An 11,609-nucleotide genomic window follows, 5' to 3' on the forward strand; every position below is an offset into this window, starting at 1 on the left:
GGCTAGAGCTCTGCCTCAGTAGGGTTTTTGCTCAGGGCCCATCTAGGTTGGATCAAATTATGTAGGGTTGGACCTCCAAAGTGTTCCACCAAATTCTGAGGGATTATAGTGACCACCCCAGGAGCATGATGGAGCCTAGTCAATAATATTCCATCATGATGAGTAGGAGGAGCCAAAATCACTCAACCTGAATGCAGTCAAAGATCAAAACTTTCTGTGCTCTAATTCAGCCTCTGTCAATTGGGAGAGATGTCCTATGGCTCTTTGACCCATAGAGTCACCCCCCACAGCCATAATTTTCTATAGTTTGGAGGTAAATGTGGTAGTCAACATTTCTTTTCTAATTTCAATTCCCTTTTTTTCCTTCCTTCCCTATCCTCCCTCCTAGATCTTTTGATGTTTTCGTGGCATGAGGACATCAGGCTGAGAATCCCTAAGGAGACAAGCAAATCAAATCGGAGAAAATGCTCCAGACAGAACAGGCACAATTCTTTTTCTGTCCCAGAATCTGCAACCTGCCAAATGTCAATTGGGCATCAATATACAAGCTACCAATTTGTTCCAATTGCAGTGTCTCTAGGTCCTTCATTCCAGACACCTCTGTCTCCATCCCTGCCCATCCCTGCCATCCTTGCTCTTAGTTGCATGCTCCTGTCACCCAATAAGATTAAGCATCTTCCTCTATTTTTATCAATCATTTCTTATGTAAAGGTAAAGCAGACTACAGCTATGTACCTGTGACAGTATGGCTAAGCATTCAGAGTGATGTCATAGAAAGGACTCTCGATTTGGAGTCAGAGGACCAGGTTCCAAACTCGAGCTTTACTACTTCTTGCCTGTGTGACCCTGGGGACAAAGGGAAAGTTCTTTCCCACTCTGAACTTCAGTTTCTCCTTTGTAGGCAATTAGACTGAATAATTGCCAAGATTAAGGGAAAGGACACAAGTTTTGTCTTTGATACAGAGATTATCTGTCACCAATTCACCCCTCACCATTCAGTTCTTCCTGACTGGATAGTGATGGACCCCTGTCTGCAAAATATCTGAGGGTCTTCTCAGGGTGTATTCAGTGCGCCAGTCGGACAGCATGGGAACATGCCCAAAGGGATATCCATTTGGGTAAAATAGGAAGCAACAAAGAAATGAATAAATAAGTCACCCTATCTCAGTTTTAAAATGTCATTCTGTTCTTTTTCAAAGTATTTTAAAGTTAAGTGGTATGATCATGGATTTTTCCAACTCTGATTCTCTTGAATGGAACATAATGATACAAACACCAATGGCAATGGTGGTAATCTTGTCCTAATGGTGCTGCTTAAAACATTGTGTAATTGCAATCTCCCAAAACCTTAATTTTTAAAGAGCTAGAGCCAAGAAAGAATAGTGTAGTCAAATGGACCTAAAAGCAATAACAGTCCTGGGAAACTCACTCAACAAATAGAAGGAGGGCATAATTCCTCAAAATCAATGAATATCGTACAAGGACAGAGTGGGTCAAATTTTACCCTAAAATTCTCAAATTAGAGATGTTAATAGTACTTATTCTTCTCAGTAGAGAAAAGATTGGGGGGAGGGAGTGTTAGTGAAATTAGGGAATTGAAATCAGATTGATTCCCTTCATTTTAAGGGCACAAGAGAATTCAATGTGATTTTTAACTCTAATGGTAGATGGAAAAGGCAAAAAGCTAAAAGAGAGAGAGAGACAGACAGAGAGACAGACAGACAGAGACAGAGGCAGAGACAGAGACAGAGACAGAGACAGAGACAGACAGACAGAGAGAGAGAGAGAGAGAGAGAGAGAGAGAGAGAGAGAGAGAGAGAGAGAGAGAGGCACCAATGCAACTTCCACATGGTTCAAAGAAGGAAACATCACTGAGTTCTTGAATAATTAGGTTTCCAAAGCACTTGGCTGACAATCAACTTGTCAGACTTGGCATTAAAAGTTTTCTTTCTATTTACTAACTACTAAATAAGGAAAACTATGTAGGGAATCTGCTTGCTTTAAGAGCTAAGGAGTTTGTTTGAGAAAGTCATGTACCCACTCAGCATAAGCAGAAAGCAGGAAAGGATCAAAATCTCTATAGTAGAAGAACGCTTATGTGGCACCTTTACCATCAAATGTCAGCAGCTGGTATATAAACTTCTTTTGTGAAAAGAGAAAAGATAACAAGATATATATAGCCCATAGATTCTTTCTCTGGGATCACAAGGATTGTCTCCTTCCTGGAGCTTGAACAAAAAATATCACCAACACTTTGGCCCACCTTTGACCCCAAATTGATTTTATTCTGGAGAAATCACTTGATGTAGTTGGTGGTGAGCTCATTACATTGTGAATAAATGAATTCCCCAGATCCTATACAAGCACAATAGATTACAATAGTATCAAGTATGGGATAGTGTTTCCCTTAGGGTCTGTAATATCAAATATCAGTGAGCAGCATGTAAATACCTGTAGGAAGTCTAACCCTAATTCTTATGAGGTTATGAGAAAGATGAACTGATTTTGAAAAGATATTCATTAGGAGAAACTTACCAGGTACACAACAATATATTGGGAGAAAGCACTGAAGTATCCTTCTTATAATGGAGTATCTATATCTGAACTGAATTCTCCAAGGCAGAGTACTGAGGGACCATTGCCTCTCTCATTATGGTCACTATTTCTTCTCTAGCAGAGTCCAAGATCATATTAACTTTCTTGACATTTACAAAATACTGTCATCTCATATTCACCTTTTTTTTCAATCTAATAATCCTCAAATATCTTTAAATGACTTTCTTGTGAAGCTTATTTTTAAGCCAAGTATGAGAATGCATGCTTATTCTTCATTCAATTTAATCTTGGGAGATTTGGGCTAAAATTCTAGCCATTTACTATAAAATCTCTTCAACATAGTAAATATCCTTATTAGGATATTGTTCTTGTTTTATTTGTATGCTTAGCATGTCATGCATGCCTTTATCCATGAAAATGATATAAAGTAACTGTTAAATAGCAGTCATCTAAGGGGATATCACTAGAGGAGTACACTGAAGCGTTTCCTTCATGCTGAGATCAATTCATTAATTGCTATGCATTATGTTGCATTATACAATAAATTCCAAAGCCATTTGACCATATTTTAGTCTAACTTGAAACTCTACACAAGGATAACATAATAGCCTTTATGAATTATTTATCACTTCCCAAGTACATAATGTTTGTGGCACTAACCTGAATGATCCATCACAAAGCTGTATGTTGTAAGTCTAAGCTGTTACTACTCTTATGTGGAAAGTATAAGGAAGATATTAGAAATTAAGTCTTGTTACATTAGTTTAGAGGTAAGAACTGGAGAAGCTGGCTTAAGAAAGAATTGGAGTTTGAAACAGATCTGAGACAGAGTGTCAGTTTCAAATGTTGACAGCTTTTGGGGTAGCATAACAGTTTCTCTGTGGCAGTTGCTCTCTGGGAGTTGGGAGTTGCTCTCTCTCTCTCTGAATCCTGGGAAGAGGGAATCCTGGGAAGAGAATCTTCTTTTCTCTCTTCATTGTCTGAAGGTAGAAGGAAATAAGAGAAAAAGCCTGAAGCAGATGAGTGATTTCCTTTTCCAACTTGGGAAACACTAGTGACTGTCTATTGCTGTTTCATAAATTATTTTCTTTGTGAAGACCAAAGAAAAACCTGGTCTTTGGTTTGGACTCTGAGTCTGCTAAGGCTCAGAGTCCTAACTTTGTTCTTCATGAGGCTCAGCCAGCTGGCCTTTGTTATTTTTATAACTTGGAGACAAAGTTGATTATTATATACTTCTTATAAGGATAATAGTGTTAGTTTATTGTAGAATATGGAAATGTTGGGTTAGATCACTAAGGATCAGTGTAGCCTGTGGAAACAGAAAAAGTGGTTCCTTGAAGAACCAGGGAGTTTTATTTTGGGTGGAGTTAAAATCCTTTAGAGTTAGAAATAATTTTATATCCTTATATTTTCAATAAATAGTTTATTTTTGTATAACAACAGTCTCCTTCTCATCCTTGCACTTGGCCCTAAAGAGAAGTTCACTTATGAGCTTCACTTCACTTATATAAATTGAAGATACTTTGTAACCACAGGAATCAGAGTATCTAATCAGTTTATATAAATAAGCAATTCATTTACATATTATTTTTACAAAAGTATACTCAGCATATGTTTGTTTGTTGATGGGATGGATGGATGGCAGTCTCATGGACACTGGAATCTGACATTTTGTCTGAGATGGTTTACTGATCCTCAACTAACAGGTAAGGAGAGATGAGATCCTATTTGAAAATTCTGGGTATGGAATACTCAAAATCTATTGTGCTTCTCAACAGGTCATTTTGGATCAAACACCAAAGCTGCCTAAAATATCTGAGGAATGATTTCTCACAATGAAGTCTTGGGAATTATCTGCCTGAATCTTATTGCTCTTGGAATCCTGGGGAACTCTTTCCTTCTTTACCTATATGGCCATGAATCTATCACTGGTCACAGAATAAAACCTATGAACATGATTGTCATCCACATCGCCTTTTCCAATTCCATGTTGATTCTTTTTGGAGGAGTTCCCAAGATAATGCAGATCTGGGTATTTAAATCTTTCCTAGGTTGTTCTGAGATTAAAATCATAACTTACCTCATAAGAATGGCCCGGGGCCTTTCCCTCTGTAGCACATGCCTCCTCAGTGTCTCCCAGGCCATTACCATCAGTCCCTATAGTCCCATGTGGGCAGGGCTCAAAGTCAGAGCCCCAAAATGCACTCTTCCCTGCTGTTTCCTCTGCTGGGCTCTCAATCTACTGATAGCAGTCTTCATTCCTATGTATGTGACCTGCCCAAAAAATAGCACCAAAGAGAGGAGGAATATTTGGTATAGCTCTTTGGACTTAAATGCTATAAATACTATAAGAATTGCAATCTGGAAGTCTGTTTATGATGGTGTATTTGTGGGTCTCATGACCATTACCAGCAGCTACATGATGCTCATCTTATATAGACACCACCAAAAGGTCCAGTACCTTCACCGAACAAACATGTCCCTCAGGGCCTCCCCAGAGGTCAGAGCCACCAAAGCCATTCTGATACTGATGATCTCATTTGTCTGCTTCACAACAATCAGTTCCCCTTTTAGTGTTTATATGGTATATTCTGAAGAAACTAAACACTGGCTGATACATGGCATCATCATTCTGTCCCTGTGTTATCCTGCAGTAAGCCCCTTTATACTGATCAGTAGTGACACTCAGATTACCTGGGCCTGCCATGCCTTCTGAGGGAAGCAAAGCTCCCACTCTCCTTAACTTCCTCTGACCCTACAGATGACATCAAGTTCCTTTGAGACTTTCCATAAGGGGTGGGAAAGAGCTGACCCTTTTCCATCTCTGCATCATGGCAACTCTGCTCACATGTCAACTAGTACAGAGAAACTCATCCAGGTGAACTTCACCTGGGCCACCAAACTACCTCTTCTCTTCCTCTAGTTGTTCTTTCCTGCTCTTAAGTGAACAGCCATCTAACCCGTGATGGATAGATTCAGGCTTAAAGGTGACTTTGCTTTCTTTAGAGGGCTAGCTATCCTGGGTCTCTTTGGTCAGAACTGAATGACAGTAAGTGGGAATCCCTGAACAACAATGCTACTGCTCTTAGGTAACATGGCGACCTACAAGAGGATTGTTCCAAAATCATACAAATTACCAACCGACATGTACCATGTGTTGTTCAGATAATGCTAAGCTAAAGGGAAATGTAAAATGCCTAAACTGCAATCTCAAACATTGCTTTTTGTGTACATGGCTTTAAGTATCATTTTCCTAGACCACTGTTAATTTATTTAATGTCTTATTGTCAATATGGCCTTGTGAGCATCTTTCATATTTTAGCATTTCTTTTCTGGAAGGGAAATAAATGTCTATACCATATCTGATTCGTATTCTTTATTCAGCACCTTTCTACTCTTCCTTTTTGGAAAAACCCTAGAAGTCATCCTAATCCTAAACTATATGCAAATTTTCCCAAGGAGGTGTCATTAACAAGTAGGAAAGTGTGAAAAGATAGCCTCACTTTCCTTATATCAGACAGACTGCCCCATGACTGAAGATGGCTAGTTTGCACATATAGATACAGAGAAGATGGGTCTCTTAGAGAGGAGTGGGTACAGTAGCTCAACCCTATGAGACCATCAGTGGTCCACTGTTAGACAGTGGGATCTTGCTGAGTGGCTACCATCTTAGTTCTATCAGCATGACTTTTGGGGGACTACTCATTCCTTGAGATTGGTGTTCTAACTAAAACCAGGAGGAAGGTTAATATATTATGCCTTCCCTAATCATTACAGTCACCTATAGACTCAGGATTTTGTTCAGTTGTGAACAACAATATTCCCTCAGTCTTTGGAGATGTCACCTCATACCCTCCCCTCAGCATCACTTACCAGAGAACCAAAGAGAAAGTCACCATAGATAGGAAATCTTCATCGTGGTCTTCAGTACTGAGCTACCTACAATAATTATTACCTAGGGTTGATGAAAGAAATAAATGAGACATTAAAGGAAGTTTGCACACTTTAAAAGACTAACACAGTACCTGCCACAGTGTAATTGACTAATCTCTGTTGGATGTCTTGACTTGATTTCTGAGGCTGCAGAACTGAGTACTTCACCTGACCTCAAGTAAAACCCAGCAGATGCTGACAATTTAAGAGATCCAGACTAAGCAATGCCACAACTAATGCTCTCCTCTGACACAGCAGGATTGGCTGATTAATACACTGAATTGTATGGAAGAGAGGGAAGACACATTAGCATCCTTACTTCCAAGATATAAAAGTAGATGGATGAATTGATGAGCTGATGATTGAACAAAAACATTAATTAAGCACTTGCTATTTCTAATTGGGACAGCTAGGTGGAAGAGTGGGGAAGATAGATGGCACACTGGATAGAGGGTCAGGCCTGGAATCAGGAAGACTCATCTCCCTGAGCTCAAATCTGGCCTCAGACATTTATTAGCTATGTGACCTTGGGCAAGTCACTTAACCCAGTTAGCCTCAGTTCCTCATCTGTAAAATGAGCTAGAGAAGGAAATGACAAACCAATCCAATACCTTTATCAAGAAAACACGCAATGGGTTCATAAATCATTAGGTACAAGTAAAAAATAACTGAGAAACAACAAAATGTTCTAATCACTGACAATATAGTTTAAAATGCAAGACAGGTTTTGGAACCTCTGCCTATGATCACCACCCCTGCTTGGCTAGGGAGATAAGTATTGAGGCCACCTTGAGGAATGTAGATCATCCATCTATACTATGGAATTAGTGACCTGTGGGAGCACAGCTAGGCTTCTAACAGGGAAAAGGGTAATAAAGGGACACACCTGGACTTTACAGAGAGGAAAATTTGGGGATACCTAGGGTTGAGCAGCTCAGCCAGAATTCCAGAATAAATGGATAGGGGCCCTTACTCACTAACTCCCAGGAATTCCTGTCACCCCCTCCTCTCTTAGTAACTGACCTTTGCCTCCCTTTGTGTCATATTGAACTCCTGAAGTCACTCATGGAGGCACCTAAGGAAATTCTAATCAATCAACATTGTTGCTGGGAATTTGCACCTCAGCAAAAATTTGTTTCTTCTTCAGACAATTTCAGATTGTCTGTATACTTGGGGTATTTTTCAAGGAGGTAACATGATAATCATAGCTCAAGAGGGGGAGATGAGCTCAGATTCACCAGCCCCTATTACTAGACCTTCATCACACGAGAGAGAGAGAGAGAGAGAGAGAGAGAGAGAGAGAGAGAGAGAGAGAGAGAGAGAGAGAGAGAGAGAGAGAGACAGGGAGACAGAGAGAGACAGAGAGAAAGAGAGAGAGAGAGAGAGAGAGAGAGAGAGAGAGAGAGAGAGAGAGAGAGAGAGAGAGAGAGAGAGAGAGAGAGAGAGAGAGAGACAGGGAGACAGAGAGAGACAGAGAGAAAGAGAGAGAGAGAGAGAGAGAGAGAGAGAGAGAGAGAGAGAGAGAGAAAGGGAAAGAGAGAGACAGACAGAAAGACCAAGAGACAGATACAGAGAGAGAAAGAGAGACAGAGACAGACAGAGACAGAGACAGAGACAGACAGACAGACAGAGACAGAGAGAAAGAAGGAGGAGAAGGGGGAGTGGGAGAGAGAGCCCCACACTACTCTGGGCAAATTCACTTAACCCCAGTCACCTAACCCTTGCTGCTCTTCTCTCTTAAAATGGGTACTAAGACAGTAGGTAAGGGGGAGGGGCACTAGATTATCTGTAAATTTTATTCATCACTATTATACATTGATGGAAATTAACTAGAAAGGAATTCCCTAATCATTATTCAATACTACATACATGTTGGTGTGTACTGAGAATAATTAGTACATATAAAGGCACATACACAAATTCTCTTTGTACACAGGCTATTTTTCAAGTAGGTGACATGATAATAATAGCTCTGGAGGGGGTGATGATCTCAGACTCACCTGCCCCAATTACTACAGCCCTCATCATAATACACACACACACACACACACACACACACACACACACACACACACACGCAATCACAGCTCAACCCTCAGCGCTGGGGGACAGACCAGACTGGCAAATACATATCTTAGTTTGTAAGATTAAAATTGAGGATAATGCCTCTTCCAGAAGGAGTTTAGCTCTTTCTTTGGTTTCTTATTTCTGGCAGTGAGGCAGGAACCTTAGGAATGGTGCCTAAATAAGGATGATGAAGTTTAGGCTGGAATCCTGATTAGACGTCTACTGCTAAAACCTCCTTGCTGTGAGTTCATCCACAATGAGTCACGGGGTCAAGTGAAAAGAGCCAAAACCATGCGTGGTAGGGGTTGAAGAGAAGATCCAGATGTCAAAGGATTCTGCCCTAATAGCAGCCCCAGGATTAATGTAGGACCATGCACTGCACTGAGGTTAGGGACACATAGCCAAGAAGTGTCAGATATAGGGCTGAAACTGGGGTCTTCCTGAGTCATCTATCCACAATACTGTGTCCCCTCCTACCTGTGCTACAAAAGTTACTTCCTGTCACTTTGACTTTAAGCAACCTACTCCAAATCTCTGTGTCCCAAATTCCCAATTTGAAAAACTATAGTACTTGGTCATGTAATTTCTAAGGTCACTCCCACATCTAAAGCCATGCTCAGATCACCCCTGAGAGATTGGACTTTGGACTTTTGTCCCCAGCACAGCGATACAGAGGAATTGATTCCATACACCCAATGCTCCCTGCTAAGCTAGGTGACTGAGGAAGCAGAAACCCATGTATGCAAAGCATCTGAGTGTCAGTCACCACAAGGTGGCACACTGAATAGTCAGGAAGAGCTAAATTCACTTCGAGCTTCAGACACTACTAGCTTGTGACACTGGACAAGTCATTTAGCCTGTCTGCCCCATTTTCCTCAACTGTAAATGAGAATAATAATAGCGGCTCCCTCTCAGGGTTGTTGTGAATATCAAATGTCAGCGTTTGTAAAGTGCTTAGCACATAATAAAAGCCCAATAAATGCTTACTTCCCTTCACATCCCTTTTTGAGTCTCGGGTTTACCTAGCCTGGCAAGTTCCCCATCCCCATAGAAGATCCTGGAGGAAACAGTCAAAATAAGCAGATTCTATATTGCTTTGCATTTTATTCCATGTTTAAGCAACTATTTGGTGACAACAAAGTTAAGGATTTATTCTAACAAGAGAAGGGAAAGTGTCCTAAGAGAGTGGAAGACACCTCCAGCGATAGACTCGAGGTCAGCTATAAATAGCAGATTTCCTTTCTTAATATTTAGAGCAATATTCCATTTCATCTCGTGCTAAATCATCTTGGGCCACCGAGGATTTATCAGTAACAGCAGACTTTGCCCAAGAGTGATTGCCAGCCGGACTTCGATTTTAGAGAGGAGGAAAAAAAACAAAACAAATAAAAAATACCGAACTACCTAAGAGGTTGCAGTCTTGAGGGACATCTAGTGGTCATTATGTATACTGCAGGATATTAGAAAGTCCCTAAAATAGGTATGTTCTGAAGAGACAGAGAAAGGGCTCTGTCTCAAATAAAGCACCACCTAGCGGCTAATCTCAGAAATTCCATTCAGCTAAATAAAATCTTTTAATAATGCCTTAGCAAGATGTGTTCCTCTGTTTAGGGAAGGAAGCACAGGCCAAGAAATGTGTCAGCTTGGTCATACGAAATGTAACCATTTCATCATAGGGAATGTTTAAGATGTTTTTTGAACTATACAATATTTTCTTTCCAGATTAATTTTTTAAAATATCTTTTTTCTTTTTTCTATTCTAATTTTCAAACATTCCTCCATTGGAATTGTTTTGTTCCAATCTTATTTTTTTTTCTCCTGTGGAATTCCTCCTCCCATAATTGGCCCATTAAGTTTTATGTGATTCCAAATACATGATGTTTGTAACTGGAATTATTCATGCATTATCCCTGTTTCCTACAATAATAATGTACTACAGTTGCTGTTAAAATAATTGCATGTAGCACTAAATTCACTTCCTTTATTTCTGTTACAAACTAATCTTGCTGTGTGCCATTTAGTACTTGTTATATTTCCAAAATTCTGAATTTGTTGCTTTTTATATTCTGCTGCTCCTGGGTGCATTTTAACCTCCTGCAATAGTTACTTACTGAATACAATTTCTTTCTAATTGCCAGAAATAGTTGACCATTCACAAGTTCTGATGTGGTGATAGTCTTTTTTGGAAATGGATTGTTAAGATTCACTGCAAAGGAGGATTTGTTTAGACAACATGAACTGATAAAAGGCAGAGATTTGCCAGTCAAGGAACTGGTTGATATTCAATCAAATTTTAAATAGATACTATTTCTGAGACAGAAAAGGGACCAACTCTCACCTTTCTGGGGAACCTAGAGACAGGAAAACCCCAAATGACATGGCAAAAATGCTTACAAAAATTAGAGTGGCATTTTGGGGGGTTGCAAGAATGGTCGATTAGTTGTTGTCCTTCATACTCAAAGAGGACCGTCTTGGTTCATGCATGAATTGGATTTAAGTGAGGCAGACTCGCACAAAGTCATCAACCTCACTCTCTCTTCCAAAGTCATTGACATCCAGTGGCGAGACAAAAGCCAGTGATGACTCTGGATGCAATGGATGATATTGACATCTTTGATGTCTGACCAAGCTCTAAGCATTACCCACCACCTATTTCTGCCACCTGTGTGGCCTTTGCAATGAATTGTTCTCGTTCATCCCTTTTACTAAAGGAAATCTTCTCATGCCAGGAATAGGCATCCCCCTGACTTACCAATGGATTTGAGGCCTTTCTGTTATCCTCAACCTGGTTCAGCCAACCTGCCAAATAGCTTATCAGGGTGTGGCTATAGAGCATGGTACAGCTTCTAATAGCCACAGATAAGAACTAAGTGAAAAGTAAACACCAAAGTAGGAAATCACCCCTTAAAAGGCTCAGCAAGCCCTCACACCAAGTACCAGTCTTCCTTGAACACCGTGTACACCCCAGAAATACATATGAGGCATAAACCAATTCTGGCAATACGATTCACAAAGGGAGAGCACTGACTGATTTGGTGATATAGGTGGACCTG

The 11,609-nt window shown here is 40.2% G+C and overlaps 1 protein-coding gene across 1 annotated transcript; it reads left to right on the forward strand.

Annotated features, from left to right (window-relative positions):
• The first annotated feature begins 4,378 nt into the window (after positions 1–4,378).
• monDomV1R1254 (vomeronasal 1 receptor monDomV1R1254) lies at positions 4,379–5,272 on the forward strand. Its single transcript, NM_001166784.1, is given in 1 exon segment — positions 4,379–5,272. A coding segment is annotated over 1 exon segment (894 nt).
• The last annotated feature ends 6,337 nt before the right edge of the window (positions 5,273–11,609 follow it).

This window comes from Monodelphis domestica, chromosome 6 (assembly GCF_027887165.1).
Source record: "Monodelphis domestica isolate mMonDom1 chromosome 6, mMonDom1.pri, whole genome shotgun sequence".
Lineage (NCBI taxonomy): Eukaryota > Metazoa > Chordata > Mammalia > Didelphimorphia > Didelphidae > Monodelphis > Monodelphis domestica.